Here is a 26,262-nt window from a genome sequence, read left to right on the forward strand (position 1 = left end):
GTTTTTCCATCAGGATCAATAATAAATCTCAATTTTGTTTTTCCTAGGTGGGATTGATTATTTGGGGTTATTAATTTGAGCTTTTTAATTAAATTAACTGCAAGAAAATGTGTCCATTGAACTTAGAGCCTCATACAAGTGAGCGCTGACCCATTCCAGATCAATCCTCTGACAGAGGGATGGATCCATTGATAAACAGCATCATCAGAGTAATCCAGGTCCCTGTTGGAGTCAGTCAGAGCATTTCCATAGAGAGACACTTTGCATCAGCAGCACCATGCTCCAGTGCTCTGGGAGACCTTATAGTCCTGAGAGTTGAACACTGGATGACTGACAGCTGTCCTTCATGACAACAGAAGCCACAGAAATCCTCCTCATCAAAAACATGACTTTGATCTGCGTCCTCATCTGGACTCTCCTCTGCTGCTGCTTCACAGGTAAAGTCCAGAGAATCAAACTCCTCTCCTCTGTGAACATCCGTCCCTCTGAAATGAAGCGGACAAAACCATGATGCTGCTTTATGTCTTTGTCTCTGTATCCTCAGAGTCCAGAGGCCAGATCACAGTGACTCAGTCTGGAGCAGTGAGCTCTGCTCCGGGACGCTCCGTCTCCATCACATGTAGGACCAGTCAGGGGGTTTATAATGGGGACGATTTAGCCTGGTACCAACAGAGAGATGGAGGAACTCCTAAACTGCTCATTTACTCTACTAGCACTCGAGCATCAGGGATTTCAAACCGTTTTACAGGCAGTGGATCAAACTCTGACTTCACTCTGACCATCAGTGGAGTCCAGACTGATGATGCAGCAGTTTACTACTGTCAGAGTCTCCATTACCCGAACAGTCAGTATGTGTTCACACAGTGAAAAAGCGTCGTACAAAAACCTCCCTCAGTCAGACTGAACAGGAACTGAACTGACTGCTGCAGCTGGAAGCTACTGCAGGGACTGATACACTTCACACACACACACACACACACACACACACACACACACACACACACACACACACACACACACACACACACACACACACACACACACACACACACACACACACACACACACACACACACACACACACACACACACACACACACACACGCACACACACTTTCATCTCCATTAAGCATGTAACTTTATTCTTTTTCAAGCAAAGACTTCTGAAATATTTCTAATAATATATTAAGTGAATGAACTCATACACACCATAGTAAAATACTAAAAAATAGCCACACTAAACTCATGGGTGCTCAGCTTCTTTTTTGAACAGTGTTCACTTCTGTCTAACTGGAGTGACTCCCAAAGATCAAAAGTCCCGACTTCAAATCAAAGGTCACCTTCACTTTAAAGTCTGTAGTGAGGTAAATCCAGCAAGCCCTGATCATGAGACGTTCCTGACCTCCTAGTGATACAGCCCTGTAGAAGGTCAGAGATAAAGGAGGCTGTCTGACCATGCAGAGCTCTAAAAGGGATCACAAGTATCTTAAACTGGACTCTTTATTTAATGTGGAGCCATGAATACAAATCAAGCTGTTACATGAGATCTTTTCAAAGAGCCGGTCAAAGTTCATTTAGCAGTCCTTTGGACATTTCAGTGAGTGATGGCTGTGAAAGTGAAGAAGAAATGGAGTTACACAGTTTAAATGGACAAATAAATATGTAAATGATCATCTCCAGCTTAGCTTGAAGCACATTGGGATTCAACTTAACAAATAATGTAAACGGTAAACAACAGATGTGAATCCAACACTTCATGCTGCTCAACAGTCAATGTCTGATCTAAAGTGTTAGCCCTATTTCAGACAGTAGATTTGAACAGATGAGGAAAAAGGAGCATCTGAGAATTTTAATAATACAACTTTATGGAGATGAAAGAAAAGCATCAGCATCTCAGGTATCTTCTCTGAGTATATTCATCATACAATTATATTCCCCACCAATGATATTCATTTTTACATCATATAAAACTGCCTTGTTTCATCTTAATGACCATAATGTGATCAGCCATTAAAGAAAGTATTCTGTCTAATGCCACTCTCCTTCTAGATTTACAAAAAGGATGAATTGCCGACATCAGACTTTACATTTTTGTCAAAATGAATCATGTAAATTAAAGTAGCTACTGTATAAGAAAACTTGCAACGCTGAATTTGTATTCTGGTGTGAAACCTTTTAACAATCTGTATCAATAACCTTTTTTTCTTTCACGTGTGTTAAACAACATATATTTCTACACTTTAAAATATTCTCACCAACAGGCTCAACTTGCTGCTTTGTGTGAACCAAATGAACTTGTGTTCGACATAGTAATCTTTGAGAGCCCATTATGTAGTGAAACATGAAACAGTGAATGCTGTCAGCACTGAGGGGGAACACCATGCTGTTTGAGGACAGCTACACTTCACTGACTCTGTGTGTTTGCATATGTGTCCTGCCTCTCTGCTCCCAGACGTTAAGAGGCCAGAGGTGATCAGCGGCTGTCCAGACCTTTCAGAGCCACTGACACGCCGGCAGCACAATGATGATGTCACTGACTTTACTGCTGGCCACCCTGGGGCTCCTTGTTCAGGGTGAGACTCTCTTCTGAAAACTTTGCTTCAGGATGCAACCAGGTTCCCCAACATGATGATCTGCTATGATGGAGAAGCACTGAGACAAGCAGCATGCACCTTCTTCCATCTGTTCTCCATGTTAAAGAGAGGATGCTCTTCTGTTTGGATGTTGATCATCTTTCTCCACGCTGTTTGTCTCAATAACCCTTCTGCTGTTTTCATGTTTTCCAGATTCATCAGGAGAAATCCTCCTGACTCAGTCTCCTGGATCTCTGTCTGTTGTTCCAGGACAGACTCTTTCTATCAAATGTACAGCCAGTACAAGTATTAGTTCATACCTTAACTGGTACCTTCAGAAACCTGGAGAAGCTCCTAAATTATTGGTATATTATGCTACATCTCTTCAGTCTGGAGTTTCAAATCGTTTCAGTGGAAGTGGATCTGGGACTATCTACACTCTGACCGTCACTGGAGTTCAGACTGTAGATGCAGGAGATTATTATTGTCAGCAGGGTGGCAGCTTCCCGTTCACACAGTGATACAACGTCGTACAAAAACCTCCTCAAATAAAGAGGAAGTGATCTGAATGAACAACTGCACAGAAAAGAAAATAACTATAAGATTAATTAACTAACATTTTTAAATGTAATACCACAACAGCACTTTCAGCATTCAAAAGATTTGAATATTTCAGTTAAAAATAGCGTTACAATTTCTTTGTGATTTGTGAGTACCAAAAGGTTTGCTAACAGCTTTAATAACCACTCTATAACGTTGGCCCTAATAAAAGTGACATTATAGCACATATTTAATACACTAATGCAGATTTTGTATAAATATTGAGTGAATGCTACATTCCTACTTTTTGTGTTTGCTTTCTAAAGTCATTTAACAATAATAATAATAACATTTCATTTATATAGCACACTTTAAAAACAACGTCATGTCAAGGTGCTTCACAATGCTATAAGGAGAAAATAATAAAACAAATAAAATAAAAAGTTATCTAAGGAGCATATTGAATAAACTATGGTAATATAAAAAAAAAGGTTAAAGGTGGGGTAGGTAATTTTGGAGAAACCAGCTCGAGTGCGCTAGAATTTGAAAATACACAGCCGGAAAAAATCTGCCACTTCCTTACAGAGCTCCTCCTCCAACACACACGAACGCGCACATGACCAATGAGGGCACGAGATAAGTCTGTGCACAGATGGAAGGCTGACAGTCCGGCAGTGGCTCAGTCAGTAGGGGCTTGGACTGGGAGCCGTAGGGTCGCTGGTTCAAGTCCCCGACCAGACCTAAATATGGAGTGTGGACTTCTACTTGGAGAGGTCCCAGTTCACCTCCTGCCCTGCCGTGGTGCCCTTGAGCAAGGCACCGGACACCCCCCTTCCCCCCCACTCCCATTGCTCCCCGGGCGCTGTACAATAGCTGCCCACTGCTCCTAGTACTAGACTCCTTGTACTAGGATGGGTTAAAAGCAGAGGCCAAATTTCACTGTGTGTGCTGTGTGCTGTGCATGTGTGACCATTAAAGAGGGTTTCATCCCTCCCTATTCTATTCTATTCTATTCAGGCAGGTAGGCCATCCAGTTATTTTAGCCGGGCCGGCTAAAATGATTGGTCGTGCTTTTTACAGTACCACGGCTTCCACAGATGACATTTTTTTATGGATTTTTTGTCAAAGCACTTAAGATATTCATTGCTATCGGGATGTTAAGAGCATTCCATGGAATATAACAAAAAGTGTATCTCGAGCCGGTTTCTCAAACTTACCTACCCCACCTTTAAGAGCATGTTGGGAAAATACTGAATGTACTCTTCCAATATCAGAGTAGCACATGATAACAAAGGCCCTACCTAGCTGTGTACGTAACAGGATGTATGATTACCTAGAAGAGCGTCAGGACACACTGTTTTAGGTATATGATAGCTATGTGACAACGATTAACATGCTGATTCAGCCTCTAGAGAGATAGACATATGACTGTCATGTTTATTGCTTACGTGCAGTGGAGTTTTTATATGTACAAAAGTGGTGGGGCACAAAAAACGTAGATCTGTTTATAAGCTTCTGCAGTGACGTGCAGTGAGGTTCATGGCTGGTGAGGCACTGGCACTGACTCTTCAGGTTTACAAATATTATATTTTGACCTAAATCAAAATATTATATTATTTTCCAAAGCTTTTTTAGTCTGATGCTTCGATTAATTTTAAACAGACAGTTCAACAAAAGGATACCCAACAAATGTAATTTTATCATTTAAATATTGGATTGTTCTCTCTTAGTAAGATCCCATTTTTAATAAAATGGTGCATGGTCTTACCTTGACTTGAAGATGAAGTCCACGACTCAGGATCCATGACTCAGAACCACGACTCAGGATACAGGACTCAGGGTCCACAACTCAGGTCCACGACTCAGGATCCAGGACTTAGGATCCAGGAATCAGGGTCCACGACTCAGGATCCACGACTCAGGACCACGACTCAGGGTCCACTACTCAGGATCCAGGAATCAGGGTCCACGACTCAGGATCCACGACTCAGGATCCACAACTCAGGACCACGACTCAGGACCACGACTCAGGACCACAGCGACAGGCACAGCCATGATTAGGTCTTTGTTTTAGTCAAATATCAGTTTGAATTCAATCAGCGAAAAATCATTAGATGTATTGATTCTGCAAACAGAACAAACTGCAAGAGGAAAGAGACTGGTGTATCAACATTTTAGGTTGAGTTGTAATGAGTCCATTAAATAAGATTTAAAGGTCACCTATTCAATCCACAAAATCCACTTTTCCATATATTTTATACATAAATATGTGTCCCCTCTGTGTAAAGAGATTTTAAAAGTTTCAGGACAAAATAATCTGTCTCTTTTGGTCCTGATCCATCTATATAAAAACCTGTCTGAAAATGAGCTGATCAGATTTTGGACACTTTGTGATGTCACAATGTTTTTTTGGGCTGTGTAACCATTAGCCAATAACCAAGGTAACACCCGCCCACCTTATCACCTGATTCTCCTCCTAGAGCACCTCTGTGTGTTTCAAACCAAACACAGGTCTGAAACAGAGGGGTTTACTGCATTATACCATGCATGATCTCAGTGGTTTCTAGAGCCAAACACTTCAGAGACATGGTTTGTAAATATCTGAGACCTATAATATATTGTTGGAAAGGAGTATAATAAGGGACCTTTAAGGTCATCTCAATTTAGATTCAAGTTGTATAACTTTATGCAGATGATACCCTGCTTTTTATTTCTTATCATGAATTTCTTATTTTTTTTACTTACAAGTGGTTTTGTTTGGTATAAAATAGTGCAAGAGAATGTTTTTAGATTTTCTAGTCGAATAAAACAGAAATAGTTCAAGAATAGTCTATATACAATTGGAATATGATATATTAGATAAATAATTTTCAAGATGCAAACAGACAGAACAGTTTGTTGCTGGGGGGATGGGGGTCTTTTATAATTCTGAGGGCTTTCTTCCTGAGCCGCTGGGAGTAGAGATCCTCCATGGATGGCAGCTCCGTCCTGGTGATGTTCTGTGCAGTTTTTACCAGCCTCTGTAGAGTCTTACGGTTGAGGGCGGTGCAGCTGCCGTACCAGGCCGTGATGCAGCCAGTCAGGATACTCTCTATGGTGCACCTGTAGGAGGTCAGGATCCTCTCTATGGTGCACCTGTAGAAGGTCAGGATGCTCTCTATGGTGCACCTGTAGAAGGTCAGGATCCTCTCTATGGTGCACCTGTTGAAGGTCAGGATGCTCTCTATGGTGCACATGTAGAAGGTCAGGATCCTCTCTATGGTGCACCTGTAGAAGTTGCAGAGTATCCTGGAGTCCATGTTGAACCTCTGCCGCCTTTAAGGAGTTTCTGTCAGATGTTGGTTCTGATCAGTCTCTCACTCACACATTGTTTCACTTCCCTTTAAGAAGCCTCTCATGCAAATCAGCACAGAGAGACTTCATGAATCACCTGAAATATATCAGACCACCAAAAGACACATTTCCAAACTATGTTATAAAAATCAAAATTTGAAATTAAAGTACTTTTTTTAAACATGAAAAAATACATGGAATGAGCTGTCAGCAATCAATTGCTTGATGTGTATTTAAATTACGTCCATGTTTTAAACATTTGAGACAGTATATTATGGAGGACGGAACATGACTTAAGTATAAATAAATAAATAAATAAATGTGTAAATAAATGTATGAAGAAATACAGGAATAAATAAATAAATACGTAAATAAATAAATAAATAAATACAGGAATAAATAAATACAGAAATAAATGTTGAAATAAATAAATGTTGAAATAAATAAATAAATAAAAGAATAAATAAATGCATAAATAAATATGGAAATAAATACACCAATGTATAAATAAATAAAACAGAACACACGTTATTATATATCTTTCATATATTTCTACATTTACTCGACATACATTTATTTATTTATTTATTTATGTGTCCGTATGCTAATGAGGTATGGAGGACGGAACATGACTTAAGTATAAATAAATAAATAAATAAATGTGTAAATAAATGTATGAAGAAATACAGGAATAAATAAATAATTACGTAAATAAATACAGGAATAAATAAATACAGAAATAAATGTTGAAATAAATAAATGTTGAAATAAATAAATAAATAAAAGAATAAATAAATGCATAAATAAATATGGAAATAAATACACCAATGTATAAATAAATAAAACAGAACACACGTTATTATATATCTTTCATATATTTCTACATTTACTCGACATACATTTATTTATTTATTTATTTATGTGTCCGTATGCTAATGAGGTATGGAGGACGGAACATGACTTAAGTATAAATAAATAAATAAATAAATGTGTAAATAAATGTATGAAGAAATACAGGAATAAATAAATAATTACGTAAATAAATAAATAAATACAGGAATAAATAAATACAGGAATAAATAAATGACGAAATAAATACAGAAATAAATAAATGTTGAAATAAATACACAAATAAATAAATAAAAGAATAAATAAATAAATAAATGCATAAATAAATATGGAAATAAATACACCAATGTATAAATAAATAAATAAAAGTCGAAAATAAAACAGAACACCCATTATCATATATCTTTCATTTATTTCTACATTTACGCGACATACATTTATTTATTTATGTATTTATGTGACCGTATGCTAATGAGGTGGGCGGTCCTAACCTCAGTCTGAAGCAGGATTGGTTACAGGAGTGTGTGATCATTTCTGGCAGAGGGCTATACTAACGCCTGGCTAACCGCGCTGATTCGAAAGCAGGAGCTTTACTGTTTAGCCCTTATCTTTATACATCCATGGTTTATCCACAATTGTAAGGATTATTTATGGGTATTGGTTTAAGAGCCATTGGAGATCATTAGCGGACCATTTAGAGAACGGAGAACCAAAAGACTATGTCCTCTCTATGTCCAGTTTCGTGTGGAACGATGTATAGAGGACTTGGCTCAGCTCGACATGGATGTGGATGTTAACCCAGCTGTGTTTGAGAGTCTTCAAGAGGTTGCCCGCCAACTTGAAATCCTCTCGGAAACAGAGGAGGCGACCCTTGGGCGTCCATCTTACATGTTGCCCCCAAACGTTATTGAAGCACATCTTCGTTGGGGGCACACCGCTGGGGACATCGCGAACGGGTGTGCGAAAGAACAATTATTAAAGAAGCCATTATTAGCGAGTTGCCGTGGGTGTACACTGTACACAGAATGAACAGATGTGACTTGCCACGAATCTCTTGCTTCTGCCTGGCTCCAACAATTGGCGAATCCTGCTTCAGACTGAGGTTAGGACCGCCCACCTCATTAGCATACAGACACATAAATAAATAAATAAATAAATGTATGTCGCGTAAATGTAGAAATATATGAAAGATATATAATAACGTGTGTTCTGTTTTATTTTCGACTTTTATTTATTTATTTATTTATTATTTTATTTATTTATTTGTGTATTTATTTATTTATGTATTTATTTCGTCATTTATTTATTCCTGTATTTATTTATTCCTGTATTTATTTATTTATTTACGTATTTATTTATTTATTCCTGTATTTCTTCATACATTTATTTACACATTTATTTATACTTAAGTCATGTTCCGTCCTCCATAGTATATTACACAATTTAGAAATGTTGCATAAGTTCAAAGATTCATTTAAAATTATTTTTAAAATAATAATGAATTGAGTAGTAAAGCAGCTCTGAGTGAGCCTTGATGATAAAGAGAATTAAAAACATGACTTTAAAAATGTCAGTTAGAACGAGATGTATTTTTATGCTTTGTACAACCAAAAACTAATTCAAACATCCACTCTGCTCTGCCTCCAAACATGACATTTTAAAATGAAATGCTTTTTAATCACTTTGCACAAGTAAGTATTGAATAAAATCAACATTTCCGTCCATATCCAACACTTTAAATCTATTTACTGCAAGCTTTGTCCCAGAAACAACAGACTTAGTGTTCAGTCAGATGCATTAAGTCTGCCTCCATCTACCCACAAGTACTGACACCATTCTGCAAGAGTCAAGCTTTGCCTAAACATTCATCTAAAACTATTTATCAAGTATGAATTATTCTGCTCTCATGGAGGTCAAAGATCATCTCCAGGTTTAAATGTTCGTTTCTTCATCAACTCACAGATGAAATTCTCTGTCTGACATAGTTTGTTCTGCTGCACCCTCAGGTGGTGGATGAGTGCCACTACATGCTGATGGAGGGCATCTCTAACCTTATGAAGGGTTTCTGAAAGTACCGTGTCTTTCCCTATTTAATAATGCATCATTGCATCATGTCCGCAGTTAGAAATGATATTTAGTCATAAATAATGGGAACCTGAGTTTTTCAGTTCCCAACATGTGAAAAATGTGAACAGTCAAGTGCTTTTATAATTATCATTAGGTCATAAATAAACAGTTGTTATAGTAGATTAAATGTTCAATTATTTGAATATATATACTATTTTCTAAGTTAATAACAAATTAAGTTTCCTACTAAAAGTTTGGGAAGACAATGGTCTACCAGACAACAATATTACAAACGTAAAATACCAAGTAACACAAAGTATGCGGCATTATACGGCATAGCTATCATTTGACATAAATCCAGTAATAATACAACTAATATACTACTACTGGAAAATCGCAGCGCTTTTGAATCATCTGGGCTTTTATTTTGAAATAGATGACCGGAAATCATCTGAGCTGCGGTGCTTGATTCATGGCTTCACTCCAGGGACAGTTTTAAAAACAATTGAAACAGAGAGAGGAGTGGAGATCACTGACTCAGAGCCTGTTTTTTTTTAAACCCCACACTGAAACGTTGTCGTTTTTCATTTAAAACGTAAATATAATGTCGACTGCCGGGAGCTCCCTGGCCTGTGAGGGGATGTACTCCAAACTGATAGACGACGACGGGGCTTACGACGATCTGAACCGCAGGCCAGATGTGGAACTCGGTGGTAAGGATTAAACTTGAATTCTTTAATCTAACTGATGTGTTTTCACTATAAAGGAACTTTCTCACAGTTATTGCTTGCTGCTTTAAGGAAGAAAATACTGAATCACCTAACAAATCAAAACACAGTGCTATAACTCAGTTGTGCACTCATCTGTAAAGACTTAAAAATACAAAAGTTGCTTTACAAAACAAGAGCAACAATTACAATTGTATAACATAAAAGTATACCAAGCATACGCAACGGTGTCAAATTAAACATTAACTCAACAAAACAGGCTAAAAACAAGATTGTTTAGTTTATAAAATGTAGCAGAATCCTATTCATCGTCATATTCATCATGATCCCTGGAGGATGAACCCTCTGCTCTGACAGTCATTGACTTTTCCTCTAGCGGTCATTTAGTTTCAGTGTTTCACTGCTTATTCAGACATTTAAATTAAAACATGCTTCATTTCATTTCAAACCTTTATTTATCCAGGTTGTATCCCATTGAGATCATTGATCTCTTTTTCAAGGGAGACCTGCTCAAGTAGGTTCCAAATGAAACATTAAAAACATAACAGAGCAACAAAAGGACATCATACAGTAGCATTACAGGGATTACAATTTACATAACTATCCACATGCACAGGTACCAACAGCTTCCGATTCAGTAGCATCCAACCGAGCTTTAAAAACATTTAGTGGCACCAGATTGCTCAGTTTCCATTTTAATTGCAGACTATTCCAGGACAGTGGAGCTGCGCATCTAAATGCTATTTTCCCTAAGACAGTCCTAGCAGTTGGCACATTTAATAAAACCACAGCATGCGATCTCAGGCAGTAGCCACTTACAATTCGCCGTGAGATCAGGGAGCAGATGTAGGATGGAAGTTTCCCTAACATGGCTTTATATATAAAAATGTACCAGTGACTGAGCCTCCGTACAGTTAGTGAAGGCAGACCAGCCCTTGCATACAGGGTACAGTGATGGGTTAATGCTTTACAGTTTGTCACAAATCTCAGTGCACTGTGATACGCAGCATCTAGCTTGACCAGGCAATTGGCAGGTGCATTCATATAGATCAGATCACCATAGTCCAGCACAGGTAAAAAGGTCACAGAGACTAGCCTTTTTCTGGCCTCGAGCGAGAAACAGGACTTGTTCCTGTAGAAGAAACCTAGTCTAACCCTCAGTTTTTTAAGCAGGTTATTGACATGACGTTTAAAATTGAGATGTTGAATAATAAACCTCTTCAGCATTAGGTTATAAGCTTTTCCTTGTAAGTTCCCTGGCATTAAAAAGAGTTAAAATAAATCAATATCTAAAACAAAGAAGGGTCCTTTGGTGAAAGGCCAAAAAGATGCTCATGGTAGAAATTCAACATGGATATATACAAAAATGCTTGCTTTTTCTGAATTTACTAAATATCATGAATTTCAATTGATGCATTGCTGTAAGTGACATCCTAGCAGCATTAGCTATAAGGACACACCCTTGAATCAGTGTGGGAATAAATCAATTCACCTGGAGCTTTATTTCCCTCACTGCTGTTTGTTTGCTTGATTTGTTTATTTTAGTTCAGCCAGTTTTGCAACATCCTGGAAAACATTCTGACATGTTTGTTTTTGACAAGTCTGAACAGAGCATGAGGAAATTCCTCTGTGTAATACAATTAGTTTGAATACATTATTTTGAGCTTTAGTTGATATGAAAAAGCGAAAGAAGCATTTTTTGTTGAATTGTGTTTAGTTGATTTAATGTGCTACAGCTGTACGAGCTCTTAGTGCAACAACACAGTCATACAGCTCTGGAAAAAATCAAGAGACCACTCCACATTTTTCTTGAATCTCAATCTCTATACTGTATATGGCAGCCATTCCATTCCAGTGTCTGATGAATTCGAACACAGAGACATTTGTCAGCAGTTTATAGAATAAAATAAAACATGTTTCATTGTACTCAAACACATACCTATAAAAAGTAAAACCAGAGAAACTGATAATGCTGCAGTGGTCTCTTACGTTTTTTCAGAGCTGTATGTAGTGAAGGGTTGATGTGTTATCCCGGAGATATTGTGTTTTAAACATTGCTGCAAAGATTACAACATATATATTTGATGGTTTCATAATTTTTTTACAAATAAACATTATGAGATATTTAGTTTTGTCAGTAAAGAAGTCCATCTAACATTTGTGATACTGGGAGTGAAGTTGGGGGCATAATTGAAGTGTAATGTGCATTGATTAACAGTGTTCAGCTGCAGATATAATGATAGGGACTGTATATTTTTGGAATCAAGTGCAGAAATGTAAATTGACTGTACAATAGTTTTACTTTTTTTAATTCTATTCACAGAGCCTGGTTGGATTTATACGTTTTATAACGAGTACCATACGACTGTCAGAGCTGACTAACAGTGTCCTAAGAGTTATGGAAAATATGTTTGGGATGCAGTAAACTTCTAAACTCTTTATTGATCTAGGGGACGCACCCCCTCCTTTTTCCTTGATATGCTACATTGTGAACAACACATTTGTTTTGAATTCTGCAGGAGAAGAGCTATTAGCGTTAGCAGCCAGAAGTGTCATACAACTTACACTAAGGTGCTTTCATGCTCTAAAATGTACTTTTTGGAGAGAAACTTGAATAGATACAGTTGTTTGAAGGAGATGTTTTAATATAAAATCAAAACTCCAAAGTTTATTTTTTTTTTATTTGATTGAACATATACAGTATAGAACATACAAAAGCTCGGTGAGGATATCGTCAAGTTATCAACCTATAAGTGCAAAGAAAATAATACATTAAAATGACATGAATTCACAATAAGACGAAAAACATAAATAATACATCCAATAAGAGCCAGGGGGAAAGAAAAAGGCACAACAACATTTAAGAGGCATTAAGCTTACTTAAAATAATAACCATTTGGAAATATCATTGTAAATCTTTATAGACAGGTTACAAGATTGTATTTTTCTAAGGGACAGAAAAAAGGACTTGAAATCATTTATGAAACAGGGAAAGGAGGGCTTGCCTCCTCTCCATTTACTGCAATGTAAAAGTATGACCTGTTTAACTCCCTATCCTTAACATGAATGGAAAGTTATTGTTTTATTTTTTCCCAATGTGTTTTCCCAGCTCACCCAGTGTCCCTAGTCAGAGTACTCCCCAGGCCGAGCGGCCCCGTGCCCTACCGCCTCACCACCATTTGCCTGGCCACGCTGTGTGCCGTCCTACTCATCTCCATCATAGCCGTCACGGCACACTGTGAGTACACACACATTATTTATGTTATTGCTGTGTGTATTAAAGTTAAAACAATACATTAGAAAGAAACCCTGTGGAGATTGTTGCTGAACACAGAGGAGACTTCAACATTTAGAAGCTGTGATGTGCCATTAAAGATATCCAAGTGCTAATTAAACACAGAAAAAAAGTGATGCACGTTTGAAAACTTTAAAATAGGCAAACGTTCTTATGTGGTAGCAAATGCCATCTTAATGCTGGTTAGGAAAAGAACATACATCGTTTTGTGATCCCTTTTCTGTTCAAAGACTACAAATATTTGTTTCATATTTATGTCATGTTGTGTTTTATATCTCTCAACTATGATCTTTTCCACATATTTGTATACGCTAGTAAGTGTTCATGCTAATCTAGTAAACAAGAATACGTTTGTTTAGTAATTTGAGAGCTATGTGAGGAGTAAAACATTTTTATATTTCGCTTTTTCTGCATTCCTTTTACCAAGGAAACACCATTTGAGTTCCTTTGTATTAACCTCATATTTATTTAATGTAATAATGTTGAGGGTATACTCCTATACTTATACCACATTAACTGTCAACACAGTTGTTTGATAACTGTTGACAATCTTACAGCACCAGCAAACATTTCAGGAGACTAGTCAGGAAGATATAATACAAAATAGAATTTGGTGACACGCTTGTGATGAAAAAAAAGCAGAAGCAGTGAGTTAAAAATTGCAGAATGAACAGTTTCAGGAAAGATAAAAGAGGATCCAGTGGTTAGAGCCTTGCAACATTGTTTTTTCAGGAACATTTGCCTGATTTGTTTTTACATATAAAGCGTGTGTGCGTTGAAATAGTCAGAAGGCTGATGAGCTGCTTTAAAGAGCCCGTTAGATTTACTGCTGCCAGCTGAGCCAGAGTGAGACTTCAGGGTGAAGTGATAAGAAGTCTGAAGTGGACATTTTCAAAGTGATACAAGTGCTGTAGATACATTAAAACACACTAGGTCAAATACATAGATTACTTTTTTATTTGGATAATTTTCCCGATTTGAGAGTACTTTTTCTAAGAATATACAATTAAAATGTAAGACTTTTTGGTGAAAAACGCATTTCAGGGGATAAAGAAAACACATTTTAACTTTACCTTAACTTCAAAATATTATTTTTTCTCATCCATTAGGTAGAAAGTTTAAGGGAAAGTATAACTCAGTTAGTGTTAACTGTCTGCGGCTTCATAGTCCCGCTAAAAATCTGACCAAAGAGCTGACGTTAACTGAGGTTGCATATGATTAAAATACTCTATGATGCTTTCAATCTATATTTAGTAAAAAAGAGTATAACTAAGAATAGATAACTTCATCAAGATAGGATTCAATGCTTGCAATCTTGCAAAAATAAAGCTTTTTGTTAAACCAATACAGCTGTTGAAGGATATGTTTTCACAGCAATATAAAATATGTATTAGAGAGGTCATTGTAATCCTGATAAACATCCTAATACTAGCTCCAAGTAGCTTTTAATATAAACTACAAATGCCAAGATATTTTTTAATAAAAGCAAATATTTGACATTTTTTTAAATGCACTCATTTATCAATTAAATAGTGTGTGTGTTTTTTCAATAGCTTTCAGAGGACATTGACAAAGTAAAAGGACTAACTGTTACTAGTATTATATATTTACAACAGTTTTTGACTTTTTACACTTTTGGTACAGTAGAAATCATTTATCTGGACAGTGTTCTTGAACGTTGAATAAGGGCCATATTTAGAAAAGATTGTCCACCTACCCATAATTCCTGGTGGCTGGCCTTAAACACCCCAATTAGGAAAATACATCCGTGTGGCGCACCGTAGTCTTGTTGGGTGTGAATTTTCTTCTAAAATCCTTCCTTAAAGTGAATTGATTACATGAACTATATGTATGAACCAGCAGTCCATCATTCCATATGTTCCACAGATAAGAACAAGCTGCAGGGCGGGGGTGAGGCGACCTCAGAGGTGCAGAAGCAGACGCAGGGCGGAAACATGTCGGCTCTCACCGCCTCCATCAGCAAACTGGAGCAGGAGAAAAACCAGCTGCAGAAAGAGAAGGACGAGCTGCTGGCCAAACTGGCTACCAAGACGTACACTAAAGGTAGTTCCATCAGGAAAGACTTCATTTTTTGGTTTAAAGAACATTTATTGACACATGCGACATATGATAAATGTTAAAAGTCATAGACCCCGATCCTGAAATCGTATATCTAAAGGGGGAAATTCAGCCGTGAGCATAGGAACCCCGGGGTCTAGACACTTGGTCTAGACCAGTGGTTCCCGAGAGACCAGGAGGAAAAATGGTTATTAAAAAAAAAAAAAAAAAGATTTAAAAAAAAAAAATCATAATTTGAAAAATTATTGATTCGAAAATAATATGATACAGTACAGTAATATTACGTCTGGGTCTCTGTGTTTCATTAAAGCTTGGCTCTGTGTGTGTGTGGAACGAGCCATTTTGTGTGCGTGCGCGAGCGAGAGAGAGAGAGCGCACCGGTACCGGATATCGTTGTTGTTAGCTTCTGGTGCTAGTGAGCTACGCTAACGGATATAAGGAGTTTTTTCAACAACAAAGTGGAGGAGAGTCCTCTCTTGTCAGACTGAGAGACTCAGTGAGCTAAAGGACTCTCTCAGTGTTTTCTCAGTGGGTCTCAAACGTTTTGGTCACCATCAGTGGCGTCGCCTGGCCTGGGCATCCGGGGCTTTAGCCCCGAATGTTTTTTCTGTAGCCCCGGACAATTCTCCCTCAATAATATAATACATTAACCGTGCTTTACGTGAACCTCATCATGACACAAGAGAGGACGGCAGCACTGTAATTTCCGTGTTCAGTGAATGCAACAGAGGCATGACACCAGACCAATCAAAGAGTTGCATGGAAATAAACGTGTGCTTGTGTCATTCAAGCTCGGCTCTGTGTGTGTGTGTGGCAATAGCGCATTTAGTGTGACATAAGGAGCTGTTTGTTCCACAACAAGCTGGAGGAGAGTCCTCTCCTCTCAGACTGAGAGACTCAGGTGAGCTAAAGGACTCTCTGAGTGTTTAGATAGTTAACTTTAGTAAGTTATCTCAGTGGGTCTCAAACGGTTTGGTCACAAATTATTCAAAAGATTATTTCCGCGGCACACCTTCATATGATCATTATAGTTATTAAAAAAAAGAGAATAAAGGAAAAACAGTTATGAAATACTATATGGCAGTAAAACAAGAATAGAGTTTAAAAGGGGAGTGATTCATAAAATATCCATAAAGAAAAAGTACATCTGTTTACAGTTCTGCTCCATATGGGTGTTGAGAGAGGTATCCATAGATCTCTTCATTTTGCTCTCAAAGTGCACCAGATTGATGCATTTAACTTCAATATTTAAAAACAAATCTTCCCGGGGGAGCATCCCCCCGGACCCCCCTAGAGGAGGTGAGCCCCCCACTCATAAAAAATACCACTTTACCCCTGCCTATATGCCGTGAGCTGATTATCGAGCCTTCATTGTAACAGTCGCGGGTGTACTGTGTGTGTGCGTGTGGGGAGTGTTGCAGTAAAAAATGCCACTGTAGTGCCGCCGCCACTGTGGGCTAAGCCCCGAATGTTTTCAGGTCCAGACGACGCCCCTGGTCACCATTAATGTAAACAATTATTTCCGAGGCACACGTTTATATGATCATTATAGTTATAAAAAAATAAGAGAATAAATGAAAAACAGGTATGAAATACTATATGACAGTAAAACAAGAATAGAGTTTAAAAGGGGAGTGATTTGTAAAATATCCATAAAGAAAAAGTAAATCTGTTTACAGTTCTGTTTCATATGGGTGTTGAGAGAGGTATCCATAGATCTCTTCATTTTGCTCTCAAAGTGCACCAGATTGATGCTTTTAACTTCAATATTTTAAAAATAAATCTTCCCGGGGGAGCATGCCCCCACACACCACCTATAAAAATAGCACTTTACCCCTGCTTACACCTATATGCCGTTAGCTGATTATCGAGCCTTCATTGTAACAGTCGCGGGTACATTGTGTATATGCGTGGGGATTGTTGCAGTCGAAAATTCCACTGTAGTGCCCGGTACATTAATGGGAAACCCTAAATGTTTGAGCACCCTCTATGAAACGTCAAGCTACCCCACAGCACCCCCAAAATAAATCTCTGGCGCCGCCACTGAGCCTGACTTGTGTTGGGGGGGCCCGACTTTTTTTTTCTCCAAAGGGGGGGCCTGACAGAAAAAGTTTGAGAACCACTGGTCTAGACACTTGTGGTGATGTTGAAGGTCTGGATTTGATGAGGAGAAGGGATGAAGAGGAGGTGTGATGAGGTCTTTAGATTAGCTCTCCTGGCACTGGATGTGATGAAAGGAGGTGGATGAGGTGGAGGCGGCAGCATGAACACCTGAAATCACAGCTGACTGCAGGAGAGTGGAGAACCATTTTAAAGTTTTGACTCCGAACAAGCAGCAAAAACTAGAATTTTCACCGTTATTAACTTGTGTTATAACATGTAGGCCTAAGTTTTAAGTTTTGGCTATAGGCTGTTGCTGAGTAATGCAAAAGTAATGTAAAGAGTAATGTAACTTTATGTAGAGAGTAAAGAAGTAAAGTAGTATATTACTTTTTTTTAAAGTAATGAGTAATGTGTAATACATTCTTTTTTTTTAGTAACGACCCCAACACTGCTGGAGATTGAGGTGAAATGCAATAGTTTAAAGAGAACACCCGTGATGAGCTGACAGCTGCGGGGTGAATGAATATATACCCAGTCTTCCTGAAAGAACTTGCGCTGTGCTTCATATGGCTCCATAGGTGTCAATAAGTCTCATTCCTGTAAAACTTAGGCACATTCTATCGGGTTACTATTAGAGAAGTGTGCATTTGTTCTGCTTCCTTGATGCCTAATCTCTCTCTTTCTCATCAGCTCCTGAGGTGATCAAACCGACAACAAAGGCCCCTATCGTCTGCCCCGTGGACTGGCATCTCTTCAACAGCAGCTGCTACTTCATCTCGAGAACCACAAGGGATTGGCCCGAGAGCCAGTCCTTCTGCCAGAGCAAAGGAGCTCACCTGGCCATCATCCACACAGCAGAGGAGCAGGTAGAGCTGCCAAGGGTCCTGAGGAATGCCATTACATTTTGCTTACGGGATAAAACACAATGGCATTGAAGGTTAAAGGATCGTGTTAATCTATACATATCTTACAATCAACAAATCCCCCCAAAAAAACATCAATGTGTTAACCGGTCTCTAAGAACTTTCTGACTTTCTGTCTGTGGCTCTCAGCTCCAAGCTCGATGTTTCTAACAATGTTAATATTTAAAACTCTTCACAAATATATATGTATTTTTTATTTTCTTAAGGTTTCTTAAATTACTAAAACTTGAGTACATTTGTTTGGGACTATTTTCATATTTTCAGGGGCGTATAAATTCACATTTGATGCTCTTGCAAGTATTTTGCATTTCTCTTTTGGGATATGTTGCAATAAGATAAATATACTATAATATCACAAGTCTAAAAAAACACAATCATTGAATTCAATTTAGGCGTCCTCCTCTATCAACATCCTGTCTGGTGATATATTAAAGATATGGATGAGTCGTCTCTCTAACATAGAAACACAATAAAGGAATGTGTTCCTTGAATATAATTGTATGTATATAAACAGTGTTGATCTTGAAGAAGGGACCAGCACCTCATGTGGGAACTATTTCAACATCTCCTTGTGTGTGTTTTTTCTCAGACGTTTCTGTGGAATCTTCTTCCCAGAGCTCATTGGAATGCCTTCTGGTTTGGGATCAGTGACGAGCACACGGAGGATACGTGGAAATGGGTGGATGGCACCCCGATGGTCGGAGGGTAGGTCAAAACCTTTTTCATTGGTTCCTGGGGTTTACTTGAGATAAATTAGCTCCACTACAGCGATTGTAAGTGTCAGTAAAATCATCGATCGTGCAAAGGACTAGCTAGAGCTTCTGTTAAATTGACCAGTGCTGCAGCAGAGGTACTCCCCCACATATCCATCAATTCCCGAAAGCTCTCTTCTAAAGTAATTTTGCCACTTTCTAGTATTAATCTCTACTGTCTAAAAACGTCAGCGTTTAGTCCTCTTTCATGGATACATGTTTAAACTCAATGCGACGCTCATTTACTCTGATGTTTAGCTCTGGAAGTCTTGATTCCCATAGCAAATACTATTCGTTAAAGGCCTGTAAACAAAGATACAAACAATGATATCTGGTCTTTTTCTCTGAATCCGTTTTAAAATAGTGTTTTTTTAATTTATTTTTTAAAGTCATACATCAAGCCAGCTTTAAAGTGGACCTATCATGCTATATTTAAATGATATATTGTAGGGCCATACCTATATAAGGTATATTTATACGTTTCTGTTTTCAAAATACCAAACAGATCATGCATTTTAGCCATGCCTCATTTCGCTCTATGTGCTGTTTGCTGTCTACGGGTCTGATTCTGCTGACCACGCCCCCCTGCAGGAGAGGGTAGCTGTGCTCTGATCAGCTGCTGGGCTGTCAGAAGAGGGGGAGAAAAAGAGATCTCCGTCCTCCGTGTTTTATTATATAGAGTCGTTATTCATTGTTTTAAAGCTCAATAAATAACAAAGAAGACCTTTGACCGGCACTTTTCTAATTTTGTCCGGAAGATTTAAACTTTAACGGACATCTTGACCGGCGAAAGAAACTGAAACTGAAACTCTGCGGCACGGTCCCCTCGTTCCTTGGAAGAGGCGGAGAAGTGGGTGTTTGTCATCTGCTGGTGGACTAACCGGAGAGAATTACAGTGCTTGCCTCGACGGGGAGGGATTGCATTGAATTAAAGCAGCAGGAGCAAACGCTTGCCTCGGGGAGGGACAAAAAAAGCCACAGCGGAGAATAAACAGAAGGGTAACCATGTTAACCATGGGCGGGAAGTCTTCTTCGCTGCTCTTGTGGCAGACTACAGCGCCACTTACAGGCCTGGCATATGTACTACAGCGTCTCCAGCGCTTTCGAGCAGGAATGGCCGGCCGTGGCCCAACCCCACATTCCCCTGATAGGTGGAGAGTTGGCCCAATAGCCGTAACGCCACCGTCCTGACGTCAGGACAGTGTTCAAATCTGGATCAGTTTTTATCAGATCCGTTGCAGCCCCTTTTTTAGAGATTTGGGTATGGAGGAAAATAGAGAGGGTTGTGTTTTCTGACACTTGGTGAGTTCCCTGGAACACCGGGGACACATATTCATGTATAAAAGACGTACAAAAGTGCATTTTGCATGATAGGTCCCCTTTAAATGAACAATTAGATTCAATGCAGAGTTCTTTGTTTTTTTCCCGTTAATTATCTGGTTTTAAATTCTAGACCAGGGCTGTCGAAACTTTTTTCACTGAGGGCCACATACAGAAAAATATACCAAGGGCTGGGCCCCTCACTCGAGGTGAGGTATATTTCCTCATAAATGAAGTTATAAGTTGGTAAAATCAATCGAATGTAGGTAATGCATGCTTGATACTTGAATATGCTTAAAGAAACAAACAGCCTAAATCACAAGTGTTGACAGCCCATTCCTCAAAACAGAAGCCTCAGATTTTTTATAATAAGGGGAAATATGAAGGATATATTTCAAGCTTGTTATGTAAATAAAATAAGTTATTAAGCTTTTTTTTTATCAACTAAGATTTGTTTGAAAATGTTTTTTGTCTTTGATTTACTGAATTTATTTGAAAAGTGGTCTTTATTAACTACCGTGTAATATATTTGTACATATTTAGTACAATATAAGACAAGCACAAGTTTCTTGTATGGGCCATCTTCCATTATACTTTTAGAATTAGCTGCGGGTCGCAGTTGGGCCCCGGGCCGTAGTTTGGACACCCTTGTAATCTAGACTCAGCCTTCACGAACATCTGGAAACATCGCTATGCATTGAATAAAAAACAAAACATCTTTGAACCTTCTTGTTGGTCGATTTCTAAACAATAGTCAAAGTACATGCTGTGAATACAGATATCATATATTAAACAATTGGTCAGTGCTTATACTTTAATATAGCATGAGGGACATAAGGAGTTGAATAAGCATGACGTAAAAAATAAAACACATTTCAAATGAAGTGTGCAAAATACACAAAAGCGTAATTCAAAGTGAAAAGTTGAAGAGTTGTTATAAAAGACGTGACAGGATGTGAAATGTAGCCTTGACACATGTTGAAGATTGAGGCTCTCTTAGTGCAGGCTGTCCGCAGGGTCTTAAAAAGTATTAAAAGTTGATAAATCAATTTAGCGAAAATTAAGGCTATTAAAAAGTATTAAACGGCATTTTCCAAGCTATTACATGTTGTAGCTTGTTTTCAATAAGTATATAAATTGTCCAAAGAGGTTGTATTCTACAGTTTGCCTGAATGTAATCATTGCGTAGGTGTGTAGTGTGATTCTGTGTATTTTATTTATGGCATCCCGTTGGATTTGACATCATCTGAACAGGACATCGCGCGCTCACTGCTTGATAGCGCGCGAAGGTCCGTTTACGCCGGTTGTTAAACAACATCGTTATGGGGAAATGCAAGTTTGCGTCCAAATGGTTGGAAGATAAGGAGGAAGGACAATCAATACTGTATATAGCAATTGATTGAAAATTGAAAAAAAAAGGTCTTGAAAGGTATTACATTTGACTTCAGGATTCCTGCATATACCATGTAGTGGATACATGGAGGCATGATTAGCAGTTGATCAGAGCCCAACCTTTGAGTTCTCCTTCTGGATCCACACAGTCTGTGATACACACAAACTAAGACAAACACCCACAATCAGATTATCGGACCATTGGACCTCTGCTGAGCACTGACCTCTCGCATGCCTACGCACTTTGGAGCAGTTTGTGACCTGCGAGCTGCACAGTGACTGTGGTTGTTGTGGTGGACAGGAAAGGGGAAGTAGAAGATTTTCCTGTTTCACTGGAAAATCATCCCTTCGGGGTCAGGACATTTTGGGAGGGAAAATGTTCTAAAAAAGGAAGTAAAGTTCCTGGACTCCAAAAAAAGTTTGGAAGACAAAGTTAGTTACATGGGTCCAACTTCTAACTTTTCTTAATAAAGGACAAACCCTAGTCATTGTGCCTTAAAATCATGCAGATACCAGTTTATTATTTTTAAAATGTCAGTTTGTTGGGGAAAATAGTACTGGAAGATTCCCAGGGAAATGCACATTGTATTTTCTTTTTTTTCTAAAGGTGCCCTATTATGCTTTTGGGGGTTTTCTCTTTCCTGTATTGTGTTTTGTTCGTTTTTGTGCATGTAAATGGTCTGCAATGACTAAAATCCCAAAGTCCATGCAAGAAGGGGTTTCTCTCCCAAACTCCCCCCCCCCCTGCCTGAAACACCTCCATTAGACTCCTTTGTTTAATTCCGTAACATAGTAACATCACTCAACAATCGCCCTTTTACGGCTAACGCTCCAACACAATGTAGGTGATAGATGAAGGGGCGGGACATCTCTAAGCGGTTGACCAATCATAACAGGGTCGGCCAGCTAACCAATCAGAGCAGACTGGGCTCTGGTTTTGGGTGTAAGAGAACAAAATTGCTTTTTCAACATTAAAGCACGGAAACATGTCGCAGTAGAGGCACTAAATACAAATATGAACCTGAAAATGAGCCCCCTAGGGCCAATTTGAAACATTATTTTAGGTATTTATCTATTATCTTTACTGACTCTTGACATAATTCAGATGTAACAGTGTGGTGCAGAGGTTACAGATGGTACAGAAACAATGCAGTCTTAAAGGTTCTTAATGTCCGAAGTGAGGTTGGAAGTGAGGTAGCAGCTGTAGGGAGGCCAGGATCGTGTCCGCCTGCTGACTGCAAACAGCAGCTCTGAGGAGCGTTATGTAACTGCTGCAGGGGGTTGCACTGCATGTGACCCTGACCTCTGACTGTTCAATGGAAAACAAATGGAGTGTGGAAGGAAACATCTTTGCTTAAAAATGCAAAGCCATCTTAATCTTCTATTATGTCTTGGACCAGTGTTGATATTCTGTGACTTTTTTTGTGCCAACTCAACATGTTTTCTAATAATCATCTGATTTCTCTTCCTCATTTTGATAATGACTAACCTTTTATCATACCTCTTTTGGCCCCTAACATCCCTCAACATCCTCCTTTCCTGCTGAGATGTTTCTTTTTTCTTCCTCGTGTTTTTCTGGCTCGAATCTGTGTAATATATAACCTTTTTCCTTAAATCTTGAGCCACTTGTCATGCGTCTGCCGCTTTTATGTTTTTCTGCTGACAGCTTTTCTGGATAGATAGTGTTAAATTCTGTGGAATTACTATGTGTTTTTTTCTTCATGGGCACTGCCTGACAGGAACAATGAAGCACTGCACATCTCCACATCTCTTCTTTCAACGTTGCTTCATAAAAGACAAATGACTTTTAAACAGCAATTTAACAACTTCCGATGCATTCATGTATTCTGTAAAGTTGTGCACAGAGCCTTGCGATGAAAACAGCTAGATGGTTTTGTTTTATGGTTACCTTCCTGCTAACTTGCGCCACTAAAGACAGCTGTCCTCTGATCCAATCAAGTTTGCCGCTCTCTCCGTAGAAATACAATGGTAGCGTCAGAGCAGAGCCGTTTAACTGGTTGTGTTTATGGATTCCTTTTAATATATTGTTGACCACGGTGATTTTTGTCTTGTTTTCTTTCTACATACTAGTTTTTGGGAGGATGGCGAGCCCAACAACCACGTCAACGAGGACTGTGGCTACATTGTGAAAACACAAGTGATGGAACGGGTAGCGATCCGCAGCTGGTATGACGCTCCCTGCACCATGTACTGGCTGTTCATCTGTGAGAAAGAGATGGTCGCAGGCGCCAGTACCGCTATGCCACACTGACACGACAACACCACTCTGATCGTCCGGGAAACAAGTTGACCATTTTGAGTTTCTCAACTGCACCCTTTGCATCTTAAACCCTTATTAGGTCTGACACAATCAAGTCAGATATTTTAACACATGTTTACAGGAGAAACATGAGAGTAATGAAATGTCTTGTTTTTTGAACTTCTTAATTTGGAACATAGGCAAGAGTGGTCCTATCTGTACGAAATAGCCCTTAAAAGTGTCCTTGAAATGGGTTTACAGTAGTACGAAGAAAATGAAAAGCAGCTGTGATCTGTTGCAGTTACCTTAAAAGCTTTTTTCATACTGAGTTTAATCTTTACATATTCCATGATTTTTCTGGTCAATACAATACATAATTTAAAAGAATGTAAATGTGATTATTATAGGCTTATTACTTTTTAGGTCTGTAGAACTCAAATAAACTAGAAAGCTGAGAGAGAGCTGACCTCTGCCAAGGTCATTTCCATTGGTAAGAAAAAATCTGATCAGCTCAGAAATGTAAGAGGTTCTTCCTTGGCCGATACTACACCAAGCTTTATGGCAATCAGGCAAGTGGTTTCTTCCTGCTGATCAACAGACAAACAAATCAAAACAAACTCACAAATGACTTCCTTGGCGAAGGAAATAAACAAAAAAGAAGTAATGGATTGTATACAATAGATTGTAGGACCTGACATCAGGTCAGCTAATACATCCAGTTATGATTGAAAACCTTTTGATTATAACTGTGAACTAGAATGTATTTTAGAGGCAACACAGTAAGAGAAAATGCTTTCTGCTGCAATATTGTACTGCCAATTGATCTGTCAACGAGTATCAGGAGTATCAGATTATAATGTAAATGTTCTCCTGATATTAAATCATCTTTTAATACATTGTAATCATCTAGAATGTATTAAAAAGTAGAAATGCTAAGCTGGAAGTCAGTGGCTGTTTCTGAAGCCTCGGAGCAGAACTGTGGTGCTGCCATGACTTATACTACCAAAGGTGTTACCTATGTATCAGTGCCTAATACCACTTAAATCATATTATATTCTTATATTACTTTTGTCTATAGATCAAGGATTCAAGATTGATTTTTCTTTATATTTGAAATGGGTTTTATTAGCAATAAATACTGTTTATAATAGATTTATATTTGCTGTACATAGTGCGAGTGTCATGACGTTGATTGTGAATCAGTATGATTGTGTGATGCTTTCATTTTACAAGTGGGAGGGTCAAAACATGTAAGCTGCTTTGTTGATGGAAACTTTTTAATTGTTAATCACATTATGCAGAAGAGTGTCCTGTGGATCTTGTAAATAAATATGAAAGATAATTGTTTATCTTAATTTCTCAGATTGTATAACTTGTGCAATTCTCATCATGAAAAACACAAATGTATGTTGATTAAAAAAACTTTACTTTGCTATGGATTTTTGCTATGGATTTGTTTTTGTAACAGTATCATTTGCATTACATGTTGCTCAAAATGTTCCCACTTTTCTATTGTTAGTGATAGTTATTATTATTTAAGTACTGAATAATTGTATTACTGTTGCTCTTTATCTTTCCTAATCTTCATTTGTTTGCACTAAACTGCTGTAATAGTGAAATTAAGTACTCAATCTATAATGTGCGAACCTTCGGAGAAAAAAGGAGGAATACAGAGGTTGTTCAATTGTATTTAAAATTGATATTCAACATGTTTACTCCTTAAAATATGGTTTACTGACAGGGCTAAACGCGATACATCGGCCCAAAACACTTCCATTAGGAGAAACATGCTGCAGTTTCTAAAACAGTAGATGTGCCATAACACATGCAAATGTGAAAACATCTTCACCAATTTGACGAAACATGAGCGTTTACAAAAGACACTGTAAATAGAAAACTCTGCAAGAAGCTAAAAACACAACTGCAACATGGACACAGCTGGGACTGGAGCACTTGTTGAACTTCAGGAAAATACACACAGTTATTCAGTTGTGTATACATCTATATTAGCAAGTGTGCAGACACAAACTCCTACAAAAAGCTAATTG

General features: G+C 38.3%; 1 protein-coding gene and 2 gene segments (V, D, J or C); all 3 read left to right on the top strand.

Annotated features, from left to right (window-relative positions):
• Positions 1-224: 224 nt before the first annotated feature.
• On the top strand, positions 225-5,174 carry LOC117477779. The segment is given in 5 exon segments: positions 225-437; positions 545-848; positions 3,612-3,616; positions 3,866-3,871; positions 4,912-5,174. Coding segments are annotated over 5 exon segments (669 nt in total).
• LOC117478068 lies at positions 2,472-3,142 on the top strand. The segment is given in 2 exon segments: positions 2,472-2,573; positions 2,787-3,142. Coding segments are annotated over 2 exon segments (360 nt in total).
• Positions 5,175-9,832: 4,658 nt separating the features above from the next.
• LOC117478059 (CD209 antigen-like protein C) lies at positions 9,833-25,650 on the top strand. Its single transcript, XM_034124932.1, has 6 exons — positions 9,833-10,075; positions 13,200-13,328; positions 15,273-15,449; positions 18,258-18,433; positions 19,080-19,195; positions 24,046-25,650. The coding sequence occupies exons 1-6, from the start codon at positions 9,967-9,969 to the stop codon at positions 24,224-24,226; spliced, it is 888 nt and encodes a 295-aa protein (XP_033980823.1). The 5' UTR covers positions 9,833-9,966; the 3' UTR covers positions 24,227-25,650.
• The last annotated feature ends 612 nt before the right edge of the window (positions 25,651-26,262 follow it).

This window comes from Trematomus bernacchii, unplaced genomic scaffold (genome assembly GCF_902827165.1).
Source record: "Trematomus bernacchii unplaced genomic scaffold, fTreBer1.1, whole genome shotgun sequence".
Classification (NCBI taxonomy): domain Eukaryota; kingdom Metazoa; phylum Chordata; class Actinopteri; order Perciformes; family Nototheniidae; genus Trematomus; species Trematomus bernacchii.